Consider the following 23838-nt stretch of genomic DNA (forward strand, 5'->3'; position numbering starts at 1 on the left):
GATTATAATTACAATATAATAATAAGAATATTAATTAATGATGAATTTAATTACTAATTAGTTTTCTGCTTAATCTGTTTAATATTTTACTTCACGTAGTAATATATCAATTATAATATTATAATTTTTTTTAAAAGCTTTTTTATTTAACCGATTAGGTATCGATATATAAATTAGTATATATATCTAATAGTATTTTTCTATTGAATAATTTTGATGAGAGCTAAGCGCGCTGTGAATTTTTCGATCACATACGTATATTTCCCGAAGTTTATCCTATAAATTTATCAGAAATTGTAATTGTTTATGTAATATGCATTTTGTGAGATAATATGCCAGCTAGCGAATTATATACTGTACATTTTCATGTAAACATCAGATCATAACTAAAATTAAATTAGTAGTGAAAGATAGGTACAAAGCAATCCCGCCATTAATACTAATATTAGTACTTCAGTTTATTATGTGGCAACATATTCCAAAATCATTTATAAAATTCCATTTAAACTGTGGCCGAGGTAAAACCCGAATAAAGCTTTATTCCTATTACTTGCATTAGTTATTCCAAACGAGACGCTATTAGTTTGTATAAATATTCCGCCATATCTACCACACATTTCAACCATATTTACATTTGTAAGCCCGTATCCGCATTCTATATTTTAGTGTGGAATATTATTATTACACGTGTAACTAAAGATACATTTTATTTATCTTATTCGTAAAATACGCCACATTTAATACGAATTCAGATGTAATCGTGGGATTAATTTTACAATTTCTTTTTATTTGAATCATCTTTCTGTGCGGGGGGAAAAAATCGCGCATTTTCATGAATCTTTGATCCCATTCTTGTCGGGAACGGTTATCCACCATCGTGGGAATTTCTGTGCGGTAGAGTTGCATAATGAAAGGCGATACAGCAGCGGGCGTAACGTTTCCGACCTTATGGTGTTCGTGTGGACTCGTTATCTCGACGTAGGTACATTCTCTCGTTCGTTATACTAACGCGCGATTGTTGAAAACGAAGTTCGTGAAATTGTAGCAATGTGGAGACATAAGAGTGCGCACTGGTCGTTCTAGATGCTGATATTATTACGATAACCTGTTCAATACACGTGTTTCATCCGTTTCACCTGGTGGATGTTGTTTTATTGTTTCGCGTTACGACCATTTCGACGATGTTCGCGATGCGAAGGAAGCACGATGAAACGCGTTCTTAACTCTGACGATGAACCTCGATATCTCGTCTACATCACGCTCGTTATATCGTTTAACGTTTTAAGCCCTGCAATAGAGAGCGTTGCATTGCGCATACTGTGACCCGTAGGCCCAATTGCATTGATGATACTGATTAGATCTGACCCTGATTTATAGCGCTATTTTTATATTTTAGCGTGTATAAATTGTTATGTATTGGCTATTAAATAAAAATGTGCGTAATTTACTGTGTATTGCAAAAAGTAATTTAAACTGTAACAAAAGTTATTGATTATATTAAAATTATTACATATTGTAATATCTTGTTTTATAATATTATAAAAATTACAATGTAATCTGTGTGTATTGATACATATTAGATTTTTTGACATAACATATTTTATTTATAATGTTATTTTATGTATTAAATTATTTACGACAAGTAACTCTTATACTGCGACTTTTCTCAAGGTAAACGTAATGATAAATGTCGGCACAAATTTTTCGCTTAACTTGCAGAATTGTAAGACCTAAAGACGCTTTACGTAGTACACTTTTACTGGGTTACGAGTGCGCTGGTTTGCGAGACCAACGTTTGCAAGGATCGAGAGGCGATGCGAATTGTAGAAAGTTGCCGTCCGTCAAGATGCATTTTCTGCGGTTCGTATAGTTGCGACGCAATGCAAGACTTCATCAAGTAACAAAGATTTCGTAGACATATAGACGTTAGACGTATGGATGACGTCAAGCTATAAGATTGTACCGCAATTACTGAGAATTGACCTTCAAGACTCGTTTGGTATACTCTATTGATTATAACATGAGAGAGATTACCGTTGATTAAATATTATAGGTAACCTAACTAAACATATTTTTAAAAAATGATCAGTGGATTTTAATAAATAAGATTATTTTGTAATTTACGAGTTCAAAAATATACTTACTTACTCCGTTGGGCTCCATTTATTTTGCGCTAAGCATTTGTGATCATCGAGCGTCTCAATCTAGCCCTCTCTCTATATAACTTACATAATGAACAGCTCTTTTTGCATGTCTTTAATTAGATTCACAAATACACTCATGATCGATCTGACCTGGTCAGTTACTGTCTAGTAAATTAAAAATAATAAAAACTAGCCAGTTTCTGGCGAGTAGCCAATTTTTTCCAGACATTTTTCTACTTGGGTAACTTAATGAATGCAGCTCTTTTTACGTGCATTTGATTAGATTCACAAATAGACTGACGAGATGCTATTAATAGTACCTTGATAAGTATTATGTTAATCATGCTATACTAATCATATCTTGTTAAGAAGGCTTTTGCTTCAATAATTTAAAAAAATGTACCATAAATGCGATTGTTTAAATTATCTATTCCATTTTTTTTAAAAACTGTCGCGCCCTTTACGTTTAGCTTCTAAGGGCTTCAACTTCGAAAGTTTATAAGTAAACGCGCTTATACTTATTCTATACTTTTTTTTAGAAATTTTTTCAAAATTACATTTTCACGAGAGACACATGTAGTTTTCATATTATTTTTTTATATTAAAAAATCTAATGTTTGTATCGCATTCTTCTCGTAAAAGAGTTATTTTGTTAAAAAAATAAAACGCTATTTTTTAATTGTCAATAAAACTTGTCACATCCCAACTTTTAATTAAATTATGAAATCTATTTTTACTTTTGCTTTCGACTTGATTTTTTCAAATGCGTTGATTGTTGGAGAAAGTTAAAATAATTGATATTTCAATAATCTTTGAACGTTTGGTTTGAAATGTTTTATTTTGCAAATTTGATTAGTGTGTCAACAATTATATTGTATATCGTCTCCTACAAATATGCGAATTCTGAAAGGTCTTCCATTTTAAACGAGTACAGGTATACTCGTATACACGTATGACAGGTGCATCGACAAGTTTTGTCCTTGCAAGGCATGTGATTAAATGAAAAGCTACGGAAGAATGATGTGACTCCGATATGTCAGGTCTTTGAAATCTGCACTTTCATGATCCATTTCCGCGATCTTTCCTTGCTTTCAACCTGTCGTAAGGTATCACCTCGGCGCATCGTCTTCCTATAGCGTTGGAATATTTCTAAAAATTCAAAAGTTCCAATTTATGCCTAGAATTCTTAGCATTTCTAGAAAACTTTTGTTTGAATTATTTAATTGTTTTATCTGATGCGAAATTTTGCTATTTAAAAAAATAACGAGAAATCCAGTTAGATTTCTGTGTTGTTATATAATTTACCTACATTTATAGGAAAAATATTGGAAAGGGGACCGAGAGTTATCGTTTGAAGCCGCAGGGAGAAATTGCGGGAATGTACATTGTTCCAGGAAGTTCTGCGAGGCATGATAAGGAACTTTCGAGAGCAGAAAAAGCTTCAATTCTCCATACTCGTGTTAATAATCCTTTTACTCTCGCTCGCTCGCGCGGATAAAGCTCGCGAAAGCTTCCATAAAATTTTAACTCGATCACGTGCGGTGCATTTGTACGACTAAGCCTTGTTCGCTTTAATGACACTTGATAAAAAGGTGCATCTCCCCGGTCGGCCAACAAATTCACAGACCGCTTTACGTTTATGCCGTGTAGAATATTCTTGACTTTTTGCATGATAGCGCAGTTATTGAACAGTGATTTAAAAAAAAGTTGCGGTATCGCGTTGTTAAACATGTATACGAGACAACACGTCATATTCGATGTTTTTGGTTAACCGCGCATTTAACAATGAATATTGTGGAATACATGAATATATTATAATATAGATCATATACAGGGTGTTTCAGAGCGGACACGGATTGCACAGTGTGATTGTACGAATCAAAAAAGCAACTTTTTTTCTCTGGCAAAATTGCGTCCAAACGGTACTTTTTAAATGAGAGCAATTTTAAGCGAACGAATGAGCGCTTTACATTATGTATGGATCAGGGGCGTGTGAACATCTACGTCATTTTACTATTTTGCTAAAGATTTTATAAAAACTATGCACAATATTTAAATATTATAATATAATTTGTTTAAGAGAAAATTTTCTAATCGATTTTGCCGAAGAAGTGATTGAAAAAGTAAAATAGTAGATTAAATAAGTCGTGAATAATTTTGATACAAGATCATTGTGTTCCTACGTTTATAAAATCTTTATCAAAATAGTACAATAATAACGTACATTTTCACCGCGCCACGTCTAAAGCTCTAAATGTACCAAAGTAGCGCAATTCTTTTATCTGAGCCGAAATACCGACCTTGTATTATACAATACAATGCTTTCCTATTAATTATTTCAACCTCGCCATTTTTAAACCAGTGGCTGTAGCCCAATAAGCGTTTAGTATTGTTAGTACATGATATATAAGTTGTGTCCAAAAATGGAGGACCACAATTCTACTTTAGCATATCTAGAACTTTTGTCACGCCGTGAAGAGCTTGTCTACAGCTTTGTTTGCACACAGCGTATTGCACACACGGCAATTTTGCACAATTAAGCTATGTACAATATTGTCGCAAAATAATAACTAAATTTCAATAAGATCTAATTTTTTAAAGATTTTCTTGAGTTAAATTATTTAACTCCATTGCTTTAGTTAAAAGACTACATACGTATTTAAATTTACGGAATTATAGATAATTATACAAACACCTAAGATCCAGCTAAACCGTTAAAGGCATTTATTTCTGATCGGTTGTATGTTGTAATAATTAAATTAACATATTGTGGGTAGGAGTAATGGCGATTTATAGACATGATTAAAAATAACTCAAATTGAACATAATTTGACTTTATGAATTTAATTAATGTGTACATTAATTCCATATATATAAAACTTGTATAATTGTCTTCTTTACAGTTATTATCGTTTCTATGTGTGTTTTTATTGTGAACGTAACATTAAAATAGAATTTTGTCATTAAAACTCTAAAAGTTTCTAAAACTCTTGGGAAATTGCCTTTCCTAAATGCGCTCAATTAAAGTTAATTACTGACGACGTCAACGTTTGATGCAAGTAACGACGTAGAACATATATACACTTTCTAGGAAGTTTAATATATCGAAAGGACCTAATCATGTTATCATAGTCAGTGATTTTAGCTAAAGTTTGATTGAAGAGATATTTCTATGTATGTATATGTTTAATAATGGAAACCGTTCTTTCTCAATAATATTAAATATCTTGGATTTAACGGCAAATATATTGAGAGATAGATTGTCGCGCGTTTATCTTCTGAAATATAATCATTTGTTTCTAAAAACTGCACTAACAATTCATCGCGCGTGTGCTTTATTTGCACTGCAATAAAAAAAACATATATATTTCGATAACTGTGAGAGGGAGTTTTGTTACCGAAAGAGTGGCAGAGCCGCTGAAATTGTTTATTGACGTGACGTCACGACATCCACAGTTTGTTGAACTTTCGATGGACTATGTATTATCTGCCGATACTCCAAGCGATGCTGCTTCGCATAAATGAAAGAAGAACAAAAATAAAACACTGACTTCGATATGTCACGTTTCCCGACCCGCCGCTTCCAGTCGCGACAAAAGTCTCCCGGAGGAGGAACTGGGTGAATGTGCAAAGAAGACGGACGGTGCACGTGCTGTGTGGACTTCCGGTGCGCGTGACTGCATGACACGTACACGATCCGCTACATTTCGGAACGCCTTCGAATGCGTCCCGTACAGGTTTACTGCAGATATCTCTCGATAACCAGAGAGAATCGGGAAAACGAAAAATTTATACTCTACGCGGACACTCTATATATTTAACTCCTTAGCGCTCATGTCACTAGCACTTGTTGCTCTGAACTCAAGACACGGTGAGACTCACATATCGCGTCAGAATTCTCCATCTTAATTTCAGCGAAATCCTTCGATCGATTCGGAGTCGATTTCTCGCGCGGGATAAATTGAGAATGACGGGGATGAATTTAGGACCCAGCTTGTTCTACCTTATGGCCTCCTCGTATCTAAAGAGAATAGCGAAGGCACGTCCGTTATGGGATATTTTTCGACTGACGGCGTATTTTATCGGAGGCACACGATATTCCATGTCCATCACATATTCTATTCATTCCTGCCATCGGATGATTCTCCGAGTTGCTGCAAGGGAAATCCGCGGGGAGGACGACGCGAAGAAATTGCGAGTGATATGTCTGTGCGATATCGTCTCACGGACGAACGGACGTATATTTCTAGTTCACGAAACACCGCCGACGATCTCTACCTCGTTTTCGCTAGTCGGAGTTTGTCCAGGTGCAGCGACGGCGCGCGTTTTGCATTCGTTTTGCATGAAACGCTGCAAAACTCTAAGTAGATGGAATAACATCGCGCGCCGCTGCGTTGCACGGACTTCTTCGAGTTTTCTTGAAAAGAGCGAATCGTCTTGGTATAAGTGCGTGTTTCGGAAGGTTTACATCAAACTTGAGCGGCACATTCTTTGACGAATTGTGAACAACAAAGTTTATAAAATACTCTATATATTCTTTGAGAAATTACGAATCTTAGGAATTATGAATCAAGGTACGTTTCAAAAATATCACAAGATGTTCGTAATATTCCAAAGGTTTAGAAATCAACGTTTTTGTTTTCACCTCGGCTTTCACGTACTGAGAATTTAGTACCTAATTTTAATTACACGCCGCGTCACATTTCAATGTATTCATAATAGGTTGCATATTTTGTGAGGATTTTGTCATCAATATTTAATTAAATCTCTACGTGTGTATATTTAAAAAAAAAAAACTTTTTTCCGGAAAAAGAGATAGTAGGGCAATATAACGAGAGACTTTGTGCGAGGCAATAACTGCGATGTCATTCACAGGTGAATGGCAAGACAGTAGAAATATATTGCCATGTCCAGCTTGTTGAAAATATGTTCTTCGAATGTCACTACGCGCGCGCGCGTACACGTTTTTCAATGCTGAAAAGCTGGGAATACTTTATTAGATTTTTATTCGAGATTATTATTGCTATATAACTGATTAAAGCTGCATTCGGGGAGATGCTACACTGTCAAATTATACCCGGTTTAAGTTATTATTTTAAATCATTTCTATTGATCGTTTCTAACTAATATCGTTAATTTAATGGAGTTAGATTAATGGAGTTAAATAATTTAATTCAAGAAAATGTTTTAAATTTTACTCAAACTTACATTATTATTTATTAAAAGTCGATAATCGATTCTTATATTTATTAAATTAAAAATTTTACACACGACGTTCTTGTGTTGGCTCTTAATTGGTTATTATTTCTTAGTATATTGATTTAATTATATAAGCCTATAAACTATATTGTTTTATCTTATATTTAAAGATTGTCTTAAGTAAAATTTTAAGATGTCATAAACTAATCAGAGGACCTTAACGTCTTAAGACTATCTCAAAATAAGAACGAAATATCGATTTAAATGCATACGTTAATATGGACAATGATCAAGTATTATTGAAACTAATAGAAATGGATTGATTTTGACACACATGGAAGTTAAAACAATAACAAAATGTTATTTAACTCAAGAAATTGGGTTACCATTGCCCCTTTGATGTCTAACAATATAACGCTGTTTATGTCACTCTATCTTTGTCGTTTATTAAACATAAAACGGATAGAATGACACAAATTAGTACTAATAGCGTTTTTTTCGCATGCATTCTAATAGAGACAGATATTAATCAATCGAAATACGTATAAGGAAGCAGTACCAGTATTTAGATATCATATCCGACGAGTACGTTGATTCCTGCGAAACATATGTCCGTAAATACGCCACCATCAGCACAGCACTGTGCAGCACAGTGTACTACGCTCGCACCTTGCGCGCTAGAATTTGTGAGACCTTGCGGCCGCGGGCTTCTAAATAATCTCGGAGTTGGTAATATCACTTGGTCCACTAAATTCTCCCGGAACTAAATAACGAAGAACAGGCGCACTCGACAGACATTACGAGAACTGCCTTGGGTTTGATTCACTCGATGTGGAAAGTTACGCAACGCGGTATTATCATTGTAGTTAAACAAAATGTATATCCTGCAGCGAAATATCGCACAGTTAAATAATTAGTTAAGTATTACGTATATAAAGTAATTCGAAACCTGAAGCGCTTGCTTGTGGATATTTTAATTAATTTGGATGAATTTTTCCTTACGAAAGAGTTCCGGAGTCGTTGGCATCTGTTGCAACATTTGAATATTCAATGTTTAACATCTTTTCGCGATTAAAGTTCGAATTAAAATTCTGTCTGGAAAAGTGCAGTTTGATAGAGAGAGAGGAGAGAGAGGGAGGGAGGGAAGGAGAGAGAGAGAGGGAGAAAGAGAGAAAAAATTTGTCCAAGAAATTATCATTACGATCATTCCATTCGCGGAGATTGTGGAATACATTAAAATCTATGTTTGAAATGCAGAGATAGTAAATCCGAAATTATTGATATTCCAGTATGAAAGGAGGAAATGTCCGTACGGGAGAATTTCGTACATCGCTGTTTCTGTGCACGGTGCGACATGGGCTTTATTCACGGTGCATTATGGTCCGCCGCGCGTAATCGCTGTAATGAAATTTAAGCCACAGGCTCTGCTCGATGCGGAAATGCATTTCGCGACGATAAATTCGCTCGCCGGGATGTAGTGAGATCTTAACGCGACACAGCTTAATGAGAGGAACACGGTGAGAGGATCAAAGGTGTAATCAAGCAAGTACACTCGTATTTGGACTCTGTGTACACGGACGGCAAATGACCTTATACAAGGATCGAATTCACCACTACTAGACACGTGTCTCGCATTTCGATCGGATTCTGGTATGCTTGATCAGACTTGGTGCTGGAATCCTAAGTGTCAACGTGCCTTATCGAAGGCAACTTGTCTATTGGATTGGGAGGATATAGTGTCTTATGTTGTGACACGATAATAACGGCTTGATGAGACGTGGGAAAGCATACACGTGATTTGACTGTATTTAGGATGTTTAGAAGAAACAGGCAACGCAAATCAATACCGTAAATAATAATAAAAAATTCTTTTAAACTGCTCTTGTAATATAGATTTATGAGGTTGTACGTAAACGTTTATAAATACAGCTTGATTTTACAGCAAGTAAGAAACGAAATCTACACCGGTCGAAGATAGGTCTTTAGTGCTTCTAAATAATTACATGTGAACTCATATATACTATATTTGTACTCAATTAAATCGCGCACCAAATTGGTTTTCCGGATTTAGAATCGCAACTGAACTACAGTACCATAGTAATATCACAAATTGCTTAGCAATTTAATAATTTGATGCTCAATTGGCATCCTTTTAATTTTAACGTATTGAAAATATGCAAATAAATTGAAAATTTTGATTTGTTTTTGGTGATAATTAAATAGCTACATTCTATTTAAATTGCAAGTAATAATTTTGATGAGCAGATTTATATTCATAATTGTAAATTCTTTTGTCGGCTCTACAAAATTTCGGGTATTTCGAGATAATAGGATTTTCTTCGTGTATTTCTTTTGTCAATTAGTTCTATGACACGTTATCGCTCGACGAAATAGATCCTCCGTAAGATATTCAGTGAAGGATAACTACATGAAAGATTTCAAATAATTGGAACTTGGAAGTCTAAATGTGAGAGTAATTTGTAAAAGGAACTTTATGTCTTATGTAATGAGAAATTCGATTTGAACTTGTGGAACATTTGTGGAAAATTCCTTGTACGCGTCTACTTTTGACGCGCTCTGTCTGTATCGCGTTTGCACGATTGATTGCATCTACCTTATACTCGTATAACACGCCTCGTGTAAATCTGAAAATGAAATTTTAACAGTGTCCTGGACACTTAAAATTTGTGTAATTTAAAAAGGAGTAAATAAAATATCTCATCTAAAAGATTCAGGAACAGATTAATTGTTTTAAGAAACAATCAAAAAGATTATATTAAAATGAGAAAAATAAATAGAGATAAAACTAGAAATAAAGTTTGAGTTACTTGATTTTGAAGATAATTGAGTGAAATATTTTGAGAAATAATCGTAATTGTTACGAATTTCAATTATGTAAGACCATTTTTCATAACATTCAATGTCATGAGAAGTATTTGACTTTTGCAAAGCAAATTTTCGTCTCAGTTCATATTTTACCTGCCGTTGCGTTTAATATTCCATGATTGGAATATTTTATCAATTATAAATTATATCATGTGGCGAATAATACAAATACTAAGAATGATCACGATGCCTAGTAACTTCACTGCCTTGTTTGATCACGTTGAATCGATTGTTTGATCGTGGTAGTCGATGAGATTGGCAAGCTGGTAATTAATGATAAAGGAGAATGTTTGTTTTACCTCAGGCAAACTAATTGTACGAATAGCGAAGTGGATTATCTGGAGCCGCAGCGCGGTAAAATGCTGCCGCAATTAATCCACGATCCCATTTTTTTCATTCTGATAACTAAATTGTTCTAGATTAAATATTCTAAAGGAGTAAAGTGCGCTTTGATAAAAGGATAGACTTTGTTTTATCAAATTGCATCTTGGAAATATATACGCAAAGTACGCGTAATTTGCCGTCGTTTGTAGAACTTAGAAACCTTATATATATATATATATATATTCCACCTTGCCTTGATGAAGTATAATTAAAGAAAAATCGATTCCTAATTGATCAAAGCAATTTTAATAAATATAAGAACGCAAAGTATTCCTCGAGAAAATTTCCGGAGATTCTTTCTAGATATTTTAGATTATTCTATACAAAAAGTTGTACGTATAATAAAAGGAATGTTTTAAGATTTATGGTTCACATTCAACGAACACGTTGGCATAAGAAAAAAAGGGGAGCGTTCTACCTCATTCCTTCTATAGCATCTTTTTCTCCTTTGAGAGGAATACCGCGATTAAACTTTAAACAATGTCATAAGGTGTTCTCGAGTGAAGTTTCGCGTAACTTTCGCGCGCATCTTCAAAGTTCTTCCTGCTATTTTCCGGTGAAGGGAGTTAACCAGGGCCGCGGCTTTGCGTACACGTTATCTCGGGGACGTACGGCGCGTCGCTTAATCTGCTAAATTACCGTGTACAATCGAAGAGCGAGATCTTCGAGGATTACAGCTTAATGAAATTTGAACCCGGTGGATTTGCTCGTGGCGTACCCGCAACCCCCCGACGCGAGTACATACATACGTAACCCCGCAGAATCTCGACCTTAAGACCGGCACTTACCTAAAAGACAAATTCGTCGTGGGATATTCTAAGGAACCGTCGCAACAGTAGGAACGTATATAGTCGCGTGTTTTGGTAATCCGACGAATGTAATCGCTTCTTCTATGTGTGCGGCGAGCTGAAATCCGTTAAGTCGTTTTCATCTTGTAAGATACATCCGCGATATCGTCCGCTATTCAAGTAGGGACGGAGGAGTTATTCCGACTATGCGATGTGAATTGTCTTACACGGGGATTAAGTCGAATTGTATCATGAGATTTTCATATTCTCATACTATTACAGTTGACAAGCGAGTAAAAGCGAAATCCGTTCGTCTTTGATCGACCTTAGCTTTTGCAAATCAAAACATCGGGTTGCTTGGCAATTATACGTAACTTTGAAGTAATCTTATACCTTTGTCGACGATATGAAATTTTCGTCCTTCAAGCTTCGTCCGCAACCTGGATTTTCGAAGATTTTCGTAACTTCTATGTAGATTTTCGTATTATTCTGAATTGTATAAAAATCTGAAAAAATTCTTATATTTTTCTAAAAGCTTTAAAAACGAGTGTTTTTTTGTCATAAAAATTGGATTTTACTTTACTTTAGGTACTTTTCAAACTCAAAGGACTCCGTACACTTTTATGAAGAAACTGGCTTTTGTCAAATTAGCTAAATTTTTAATATGTGATTGCGTTTTTATAACGCTAGAAGGTTGCAGAAAGTATGTAAAAAAAGTACGAAAGAAATTAGTGATCTTAGAAAAAACACAATTTTTGTAAAGTACACAATTTTGAGCAATATAAAAGTTGAGCTTTTAAAGACTTTTGATCAGCATAAAAATAAATATCAAAAATTTAGTTAATTTGATAAAAGCTTTCTTCATAAGAAGGGAGTTCTTCATTTACCATCCTACTTTATCAGAGTTCACAATTAAAATTTTATGCCTTTAAAGTCCATTGCCGGCGGAGGGTTAAGAGTTCTGATAGTATTTTATTATAATAGTAGCAATAAAGTAACTTTTTTTATATTGTTATTTTATTATAAGGTTCTTTTCAGATATCTTTGTAAATATAGTAATGCGATATTTTCTATCGAGACGATATACTTTAAGCAAAAAGTTCAATTATAACACACTATACTTTTTCATTACTAGCTATTTATTTATTACTACCTTCAACGTTTAATTTCAGAAAATAAGCTCTAAACGAAGTTTTATTCTATTGTATTCTCTTGAAATCTCCTCAGTTCATAATCCGAGATAACTGACGTGGGTATTAAGGTCTTTTACGTCTTCAAGTTAAATAACAATTAAGCATTAAGTAGCAATTACCGGTTACAAAAGCGACGCCAAGGTGGCGCTTTAGCCTCACTATATTGCGGCATCAAAGACCGTATTAATCTCTTCCTTGCATCGCTGCATCGTCCCAAGGACGATACTCAAGCTCGTGGAGGTATTCATCGATTGATCACGAAGTCGTTCTTTGCTACCTAGAGAAGAGAGGAAATTGCTATTCCTCTTTTGTTTTTCAAAAAGTGGCCAGTGGGAAAAAGAGAAGCGATTAGAATTGCAGCTTTATCTTTACACGATCTTCCTCTTTTCTACCGCCATCCCTTTTTCACGTGCGCAACCGTCGGAAACCGCGCTGTTCTCACGTAAATGCGCATAAATTTTCCCGCTCTCTTTCCTCTCTCCGACTTTTGCATTTTGCTTTTTTCCCCTTGCCAGCGGAGGGACTTTAATTCCTCGGTCGTCTTAATCAAAAGTTACGGTCCCGTTGTTTTGCGCTGAGTTAAAGCGTCGTGCTACGCGGCCACGTAGATGCGCGCGAACGCTTATGAAAATGGATTTTAATTCGGTGAAAGTGAAAAACAGAGTTAATCTTCCTCGACAATTGTGCATCGTCGAGCAAGATTAAAATTTCGAATCGTCCAACAAGGGAGAATTCAGGAAATTATTCCGCTTTGAGGCGCTTTATCGAAGCGCGAGGCTTCAACATCCCGAGTGATCATTTAAATATTTCCATGCATCTGCGACAATTGAGCTCGAATACTTTTATCTGACTTGCGCATAAGTGACGAAAAATATCGTATAATGCTTCAATATATATTCGCTTTGTCAAAATATAACGGAGGAAACACATCATTGTGAAAAGGACGATTTATAATGTAAAATGTATAACACGCTCACACAGAATGTAACAGAGAGTTTCCTTGTAAATTTACTTACAGAAGTAAGATTCAGTGTCCGAGTTGTAGATTCACTCCGCGATTTACTATTACTCGATATTCGTTAGTAATCGTCGCGATTTAAATCTCTAGTCGAGTATTTACAAAGCTGCTCGCTTCCGCTTTGATTACTTTTATAAGCCAATCGACTTCCGTTAATGATCGGCTTTAGCTAATGGGATAGACCGAGGAGGAAATTAGAAAGATACGATCGCGAACCGGCGAGGAAGAAAGAGAATAAGGGTAGAAGAAAGACAAAGGGTGAAGGTTAAATAGGTACCTCCTCAGCCTTATCTACGCTTTTCGCTTGCGAATCTCGTAAACTTTTGATGTTATCCGCTCGGAAAAGAGGATCCTTGCTTCGGTGAATGAAGGAACGCACAAATCTTCCAGGTATTGGATAACAAATAGCTTGCGCGCTAAAGCAGAAGCAATTGTAGTCAATTAATGTGCAATGTTTATTTAGAACATTTAATTCTTCACACATTACACAGTATTTGCTGTTTCTAAAGTAAGATAAAGGACAGGCGTCAAGCAAGCATGAAAGAGATGATAAAAACATTAATATATGTGTTTTATATTTACTAGTTCAAATATCTGTCTCTTTTTTTAATCACTGTACACTCATTGTCAGAGATAAAGTCGTAGTGGCGACAATTATTTTTATATGTAGAGTTAATCTACATAGTTGGATAAATTATTTTATAGTTGCAATAGGTATAAAATGGTTTCTGTAATTATGTACATTAGTCTTTTTTTAGAGTAGACGTAACAAGCATAAAAAAAATAACGGTATAATTATTAAATAATACATTGTTTAATAACACGCTGATTTCGGACGTGAGTTACGCCGTTGGTTGCCTACCCACGCTAATAAAGGCATTGTTGTGGAGAATTATGAACTAATTAACTCTTCGCGCCCAGGATTACATCGCGCGTGCTTGAGTAGGTGTAGTTGCGCAAGCCGCAGCAATGCCCGATCTACTAGGGAATTGTAACGAATTTCTATGTTAATTAAGTCAGAACTTTCAACGAAAGCGTCGAGACATGTTGACGATTTTCGTTCATTTTGTAGAAAGTTACGCGCTTTGATTTTTACATAATGAACGATTTCTTCAGAAAATATTCGCTTTCTTAAAATAAATGCAATAGAATCGGTAATTATTGGAAAGTTCACAATTTTTGTTAGATTTCTGTTTCATATTTATATATTTCAAATGATTTCTTTAAATAATAATATTTCTCTAATATACATAATAGATACAAATAATTGTATATTCATGAATAACATTATGTATTTATTTTTTGCAATTATGAGAAGCTATGCTTCTATGCTTATAATAAATGATCTTTGTAATATAACGCATGATGCAAGGATTATTGCGCAATTAGATCTTCTTAAATGCAAGACCCGCTTAGTGTAACGTCATCTTCTATTAACACGTAGTAAGGAGTAAATAATATGAAGTTATAGATGCAAGAAGAAAATTAATTTTCGTTGCCGTTCCCGTACGTTAATCCTATTGTGAAGCACGCAGCGGTAAATAGAAAAAATAAGAAAAAGTTCCTGTATAATTTACTTTATAGAAAATTAGTTTTATTCAATATTATGAAGCTTTTTAAAGGATTATTGATTTTCTAATAATTTAGATACGGTATTTTCTTGAGAGAGACTTTAGATATGAATAGTTTATAGAAAATGTGCACGTATTATCAAGAATCAAATTTCTTAATTCTCCTTATTTGAAGAGAATTTGAGGAAAATTTTTATGTATACTAATTATACTAATTTGAAAAATAGAATAAATTAAAGTAATCTAAATTGCGAGGAAATATCTTGAACTTTTTGTAAAACGTTGAAAAATATATAAGAAATACTTTCAATTAGACGTTTTATTACAAAATAGATAAGATAAAGAAGTCATTTTATATTATTCTCAGAGAAAACAATTGTGACTTGAGGAATGAGAGCGACTTATCTTGTTTCTCAAAAATAGCCGACCTAATTAAGAAATAAAATGGAAAAAATTAAAAAAAAAGAGTTCATTGTCCTTTTTCTAGTATAAAAGACAATTTATTTCGTTCGTCCCTTAAGCTTCTAATCGTAAAATAAATTGTTTGCTATTGTATTATCTCGGTAGAGTATAGACAGTGCCTTTTCTGATGTTTGCTTATTAGAGATGTGCTCTAATTAGATTTTACCGCGTCTGCAGACTATTGGACGATTACGGAAATATTCATAGAGAAATCTTTTGGGATTTGCTCCAGACGTCGCGGCGCCCGACGCTTATTACAATGCATATTCTTTCTGCGTCGGGGAATTTTATATTCCACCGTTTTTTATTGTTTTATGAGTTGAATGTTTCTTCCAAAATTGCAAGATACTGACATCTCTGATTGAAACGAGATGTGCTTAACTTTTATTCCACGGGATTACTGCTCGTTTCTCCGCTCATGTTTCCGTTTCGAGAGTTGTGTTATGTTACCTCTCCATCGTGAAATGTGAATAAGTGACTGTTGTAGAGGACTGTGAATTTATTTAACTTTTAAATTAGATTTAACTCTTAAATTTAACTCCTAAGTTTTCTCAATAAATTATACCCTTAAAAAAACCTTTTTTAAAAAAAGAAAATATATACGCAAAGTGTATAAAAAAGGCATTGAATTCTTTTTAATCAAAAATCAGACATGAAATAAATGAAATTAACCAAGTATTTCATTACGCAAAACACTTAAAGATAGACCGAAAGAGGTTAAAATTGTCAACTGGATTATAATGAAGAAAAAAACTTGGTGTGCCCAGGTCGCATTAAAACGCAGTATTCTAGAACCAGTATGGTTCTTTCGCAAAATTCTGTAGATAATATTGTTTTCATAATATATGAAAACAATAATTCAACAAAGAAGAGATGTTAATAATCGCTTACTAAACTTGTATATATGTTATCTATAATGTTTCTCTAATATATCTAAATATTATTTCTCCCTAATTTACATCACATCTATTATTTGTGAATATATTTTCATGTCCCACAAGTTATATCATATACATACGTATACATAATATATGGTATACATATGTCTATTATTTTTATATTTTAACTTAATTAGCTCGGAATTACAAAGCAATGAAAAGAAAAGTATAAGAAATGTCAAACATGAGCAAATAATTAGATCGCAAGTAAAAAATCGTTCTAGTTAAACTAGAAAAATTATTTAAAAAGAATTTGAATTTTTATGTTTACTTTAACATCTTTAGGAAATATTTATAAAGTTTAATGAAAGAAAAAAGTAGAGACCATTATTTAGCCAAATCTTAAAATTTGAAAGGAACAAAATGTGTAAAACACGAGTGATTCAATCGTGTGTTTTAAGAGTTAATATTACAATTAAGAACAATTAAAAATTGTAAATCTCCTTGAATTAAAAATTGATTTACCCAATAAAACCATTGATATAAATAATGGTCGCTTTTATTAACGTAGTCGTGCATTTAAAAAACCAAAGATACAAATGTGCGAACACATTATTTCTCGTTTCTTTCCCCTAAAATGCTCGAGCAGAATCTTAAAGGATCAATGAAAACAAATTGTTTTTTTCTAATCTTTATTTGTTTGAAGATGTCAGTTCGCAATGTAATAAAGGGTAGCGAGTTGTTCAGGAATTTTGTATGCCAAACGCATGCAGACGTTACGGGTGCGTGATGCGCATGTATTTAATAACCGACACTACTTTTGAAATCTTGGACCGCTCGTCGTATTACGACAGTCTGTTTTCCCCTCCACCTTGTGGTCGAGGGAGAAACTTTCACTATAAAGTTGTTGCTCCGCCGTCACGACTGACAGCTCCATTTGCGACGTTAAGGGAAAAATTCCTCGCGAGAAAGACTAATCGAAAGTATGCTCACAGACTAACTGTGTGAGTTTTTCCGACTTTGCGAGGGACCTTCTGTTCCTCTTTATCCGATGGTTTATTTAACGCTACGCGAGGTACGGCCAGAAAAGTTGCGAAACCAGTAGATCTGTCACGAGATGAAAATTAACGGTAACGAATGGATTTTTTCTCTCTATTTTCTTTTAAATTATATTATATTTTAAATTAGCGTCTACATTGCATACAGGGTTGCCATGAAATTGGAAAGCAAGGGAATATCAGGGAAATTGAAAACGGTTAGGGAAAAGTCAGGAAATTTCGCAAAATTTTCTAGAAAAATTCTTAGTTAAGGAGTTTGATATGCATATATTACACTCTTTTGCAGTTTTGAAATATTACCAACTTAACAATTAAATACAAGCAGTGTCTGCAACTAATAGTAATTTGCTATGTAAACTATATACACATATATATATTATTTAAGCAACAAGGATCCAGCTTTAACCGTTATAGACCTTTAATTCTTACTTAGCATTAAATTTGTTTTGTTAACAGTGACATTTTAGATCAATACTGTTTCACTGCTGATAATTCAACGACTAATTTAACTATTTTAATTACTGACTTACAACATTGCCATACAGGACATGAAGAATATTACTAATTTCAATAATTTGACAATTATAATTTATTCATTGTAACATTGAGAATGACCCGATCGGCGAAGAAACGTTTGTAATTTTATACTTTAAAATTTCCTTGTCACATAACTGGCTCTTTGCCTTTTAAGTTTATTTTACTTTAATTCTTATTTCTTATTGCTATGTGTTAAATTACTTTGTCAACAAAATATTTAACGGTTTTCAAATCAGGACAAAAATACAAAACATTTTAAAATATGATTGAAAGTTAAGGGAAATTATGCAATTTTGTCTGGAAATCAGGAAAAAGTTATGGAATTTTAGGACGCGGTAACAACCTTGTGATATAATAAAACATTCTGCATATTTTAATCCTATACGCTCTAATAAATGTCGGTGTGGATTTAACATCTATGCGCTGCCACCATGTTGATATTAATTTAACACCAACACAGTGAAAATTAATATATAGACACCGCATGGTGTTAAGTTTACACAGCTATTTTTCAGAATGTATTTAAACAATTGAAATTTGATGTTCTTTGTTTTTCGTTTTATATTAACATACTTTCTCGATATATGTCGCGATAATTAACAGAGTGGTGGTTAATTCATGTCAATTAAATCTGACGTGCACAAATTTGTTCGTGTATTAAGCACGGAAGTTTAGATCGAGCTTACGACACGATACCTACCGCAATTCCGAATGCGAGAAATTTTGGCAAATGGGTTATACGATGGGTTATACGATTCATTGCCTCAGGGACGGTCAGCGGTCGTAGGCCGTGCAAGGTTGACAGTAAGATAGATTTATAAGCTAAAGTTTCGCCGACTGTCTGGCCATTTATCATAACTAACGCGCTGGATCACGTTAGTCAACCCTTTAACTAACGCGAGCTCACATAGATATGCACGCGACACTTTACTTGCGACACTCCCTACCGCATTGCCTTGATATATTCATTGCGCGATACTATCTTTCGATATTAACAATATGAAGAATTATCGGTTAATATTGCTACATGAAGTCATTTTTTTATGTAGGATTTATTAATTGAAAACATCAAATCTACTAATTCATTATCGATCACTCTTTGTATACCATGTTACAGTTTTCATTATAATGCACGTTTTTTGTATTATTCTTACTTATTTTTAATATATATATATTATCATATTTACGGACAAAATTAGTTTTCTCTGAAAATTAATGATGATTCCTTAGTAGGATCTATGTTGAATTCATAATGTAAAAAATTACAGTTACAATGGGAAATATATAGATAATTCGCTCGTATAAAATACAAAACGATAAAATAAGGAGCTTCTACCAGGTCATTTTAATAAACGAGCTCTGAAAGGTGTAAACAATAAATTTATTATTCTTCTTATTATAATCTCACGGGAAACGTTTCGACTGTACTAAATTCTCATCAACCGTGTTTTTATAAAAAGAAAAAACCCTGAAATGAACTCAAAATTAAAATGATGAAATTTAAATGGAATATTTCCCCCACGTATTATCACAGACCATCGTATAACAAATAGTTACAATGGAAATATATTAGATAATTCACTGATATAAAATTCAAAACAATAATATAAGGAGCTTCTATCAGAGTTATACACTGGTCTGATAATGCGTGGGGAAAATATTTCATTTAAATTTCATCCTTTTAATTCTGAGTTTATTTTGGGATTTTTTTTTTAAACACAGTTGATGAGGATTTAGTACAATCGAAAAGTTCCGTGAGATTATAATAAAAAGAAAATAATAAAGTTATTTATTGTTTACACCTTTCAGAGCTCGTTTATTGAAATGACCTGGTAGAAGCTCCTTATTTTATTGTCAAAAATTATATCCAATTTGAGTTATTTTTCCATTCTTTCTATATGTCATTCTATGTTCCTATTAAGTATGTCATTAATTAAAACAATGAAGTTAAATGATTTAACTCGAGAAAATGTAATAAAATTGACTGAAATTGGATTTATTCTTATTAATTGCATATGTTAATATGGACGTTGTTTACATTGAAACTAATCACAGAAATGAATTGATTTACATTTTGACACATATGAAAGTTAAAAATAACAGAATGTTAATTAACTCAAGGGGTTAGATTATTATTATTGCTCCTTTGGTATTCAACAGTGTAATATATGTTTATAATAAAATTTAGAGTTAATGTAAGAAAAGAGAAATGTATACTATTTTAGATCATTTTTTTTAAGATTGAAGCTTAAATATAAGCATAAATATTTTTTTGTTATATTGCTGATCTATTAACTTGAAATGTCGATTTCCTTTAATCGCGTTACATAGAATTTGCGGATCACTGCAAGCTAAGAGGGTTATTGGTCGAGGGACTGTAACAATCGTTCCTCGTTAAGACGCTATGCTGAACGCACCATTGTCTAATTAATGAAATTACCGAATTGCACTCGAAGCAAAATGCACCACAATAGACTGCAGATACTGACACCGAGTGGATCGGATTTCTATGGCATATTGACGCGCAACGGTGCCCTAATCTATTCTGGCTTTATATATCATCCGTATTCATTTCACACAATGCGCCGTAGTATTAATCCGCACACAAAGCAAATTGTATGATATTGTATTGTGCGGCGATATATTCCTGCTGTCTTCATTCCTTCTGTCTCACATCACCGGAAAATTTATTGCTCGAAAGTAATGTGTAATGTAAAAAACCTATACGCACAAGTGTTGAAGGTATTAACTTTTCAATGTGTGTATTCAAAATGATTGTATTTATATATTGTATAATACGGAAATGACAGTGTTGCTGAAATATCTAAACATTTTGCTAGACACAATTCTGAAAATAATTTTGTTGGATCGTCAAAATAATTATGTAATACGTGTTTGAATTGTTTGCTAAGATATCAAAATCAATTTGTAGATACAGCTCGTCATGCTTCATATTCCTACACTTAATTATTTTAATGGTCCGGCAAACATTTTCTCAAATCTGTATTAAGCTAAATTTTTAGGTATCACTTCAGTCGTTTTTTCCGTGTAATATTGGAGGAAAATGCGGAGATATTTCTGGTACACACAGAAGATTTCCATTAAGAAAGATTGAACGCGTATAAGTTAACGAAATAGAAATTAGAGAAAGATCCATGTATGTATGCATCATAGAAACGTATGTGTTCTTATATGACATTCTTGTGGAAGAAGGTTTAGCCGGAATTGCTTCGACAGCGTAGTTCTGTAACTGATATGTCTCTTTGTAGCACTCCGTATGTAGACGTAAGTCAATACGTTTCAACATTACCCAGCCGATTCGTTGTACCATTCGTGTTTGCGTTTAATCTCTTTCCTTAGCTCCGAGCTACCAGCCCCGACATAAAGGCATCGTAAAATATCCGCTTTGATCTCTTTGCTCAGCATAGCCTTCCTAATGCATACGACAGCGCAGCGAGATTATGCATTTATCGGAGATTATGTCGATATAAAGGTTTAGTGGTAGAAAAAAATTGTAAGAGACGCGTTGTGCTTCGTCGTGTCGTCTCTCGTGGATGATGGGAATTGAAGCGCAAGAATTGAAGGCACCTTTTTGAAAAATGTAATGAGAAATCCGAGAGATGGATTCCTCAATCTCTGACATACAGCTTTTTTTTTAATGTCACATCTCTGTGCATTCTGAAATTTTATCCTATTTTTCTGTATACACTCGTAATATAGTTCCGTTGTACGTGTATTTCCGGGACCTGCAGTAATTTCTACGAATGCGCATTGCCTTTTCCATTACGCGCCGTTGTTGGACGAATACTAAATGGCAAATAATTCATTTATCGAAGAAAGTAGTTCCCTCGTCGATTCTCGTAACCGCGAGCCTTCAACTCGTAACCGCTGCTGCCGCCGCCATCGAAGATGCCGCCGTGAAAATTTCAAATCGTTATTTACCTTGCCGGGAGTTCAGAGACCGCCGCGGGACCGAGGCTCGCGTATGCAAATAGATATTTCATTCCTGTCTGCGGGAACAAGGATCGAGGTTGGGGGATAAGGTGATTTTCTCGAGGGAAATTCTGCATGGGGTACTCGGATTCGCCGAATGGTGCGCGTTTCTCGTTTGTCTATCCTTTTTTTTTTTCTCTTTCCCTTCTCCATATCGTGAACTGCGATAGAAACAGACTGCGCTGCAATGTACCTACCTATCCTACCTACCTTCCTTCCTTCGATCTCGGCTTTTCTCCGATGATACCTTCGGCTGCGTGCCACCGTCAATCTGACAGACAATTTATGTAGATCTATATATTTAGAAACTGATCTAATTCTAAGCGGATTCGTACGAATTCAGTTTCATAAATTACTATATTCGTAGATTTTTAATTAATTTTCGTAAACAAAATTTTTGAAATACCTCTTTTTTGAAATAGCATTACTAACAATAAAATGTTTCTTTTATTTTTCAGTGCGGAATGCGGAGGTCGAGGCTATCTGAGACGACCGATGGGGTAAGTACAACGAACTATTGAGAATTCTTACACTGAACGTAATCTCGGTTTAAACCGCCACTAGAATCCCAAGCCTCTTCAAGAGCTGAGCGATAATACCTAAAACCAAAGAATTAAGCCGGCATGCTTGTTCTGACACATCTCACGTTTCTCTTAAAAGCAGCAAGGTATAAAAGTATAGAGCTTTAAGGCTATTTTAATCATCACACATTTTCGGAGGATCTATTTTCTTTATCCATCTTGAAATACGAACAAAAAACGTAATTGTGTAAAATAAGTATCTTTAAATTTTTTATTATTGACGTACGATTTTATCTGTTTTATTGCAGTAATCTTATTTATAACAAATTGACAAACAATGTGTAAAATGTACTTAATTTCGATGAAGTTATTTCCATTTTATATTAATGTTAAAAAAAATGAATTATGCGCGATATATAAACTTCTTTATCAAGTCAAATGAGCCCAAAACGATATTTGTAATATTTACTTCAATGTAGAATAGAAGAAAATACTATACGGTTTCGCGTAAAAACTTTATAAACATTACTGTTGGGTATGATTAATCTTAGAGTCTTACAATTCTCTCGTCTCGCCGATAATCGTCATATGTGACGTAACTTGGTACATTCCCTTATAACCTAAGTCGAAGTTTCATCGACAGTCATTAGATCGAAGTAATTTCTACTCGGTAAATCGAAATGCGCGGAATTCACGAAGTGTCGGAAGATTAGTTTCCTAGCAACCGAAATTGGAGTGGGCTTTGCGCGCCTCTCCCATTACAAGGACTTTAACCCAACCTCGCTTTAATTACAACACATTTGTGGATTAAAGACTGCGATATTTAGAAGGGCCTCGACGACCGAAAGTCGACTAAAGAGTCCGATTGCACAACCTGAAACTTTATCTACTCGTTTACGAACAAGTTTCACCGGGGGTTTACTGAAAATATTTATTATTTATCATTGCTTTAGTATATATTTCCTACGGATATACTAAACCATGTTTTTGCTATCCTGATAACTATGATTTAATGTAATGTCATTTAAAAAATTCTAGTCGCTAATTATAAAATATATTCGTTTTGTTCTCAAATTTTTCTTATTCAATTAACTTTAATTAGATTTTATGATTTATATTATCAGCTTAGAATTAGGAAATAAACTCGATATCGTATATCAGACATCCTTGTGAAGCAATGTTTCTACTAATTTAGGAATTAAGGGA

General features: G+C 33.9%; 1 protein-coding gene across 1 annotated transcript in view; it reads left to right on the forward strand.

Annotated features, from left to right (window-relative positions):
- Positions 1–23838, forward strand: part of Cad87A (cadherin 87A) — a 243425-nt gene that overhangs the window by 24664 nt on the left and 194923 nt on the right. The window contains exon 3 of the mRNA XM_018549672.1: positions 22570–22611. Within this exon, the coding sequence (XP_018405174.1) occupies positions 22570–22611 (42 nt within the window). The remainder of the gene's footprint in view (positions 1–22569; positions 22612–23838) is intronic.

Source organism: Cyphomyrmex costatus, unplaced genomic scaffold (assembly GCF_001594065.2).
Source record: "Cyphomyrmex costatus isolate MS0001 unplaced genomic scaffold, Ccosl1.0 scaffold85, whole genome shotgun sequence".
Lineage (NCBI taxonomy): Eukaryota > Metazoa > Arthropoda > Insecta > Hymenoptera > Formicidae > Cyphomyrmex > Cyphomyrmex costatus.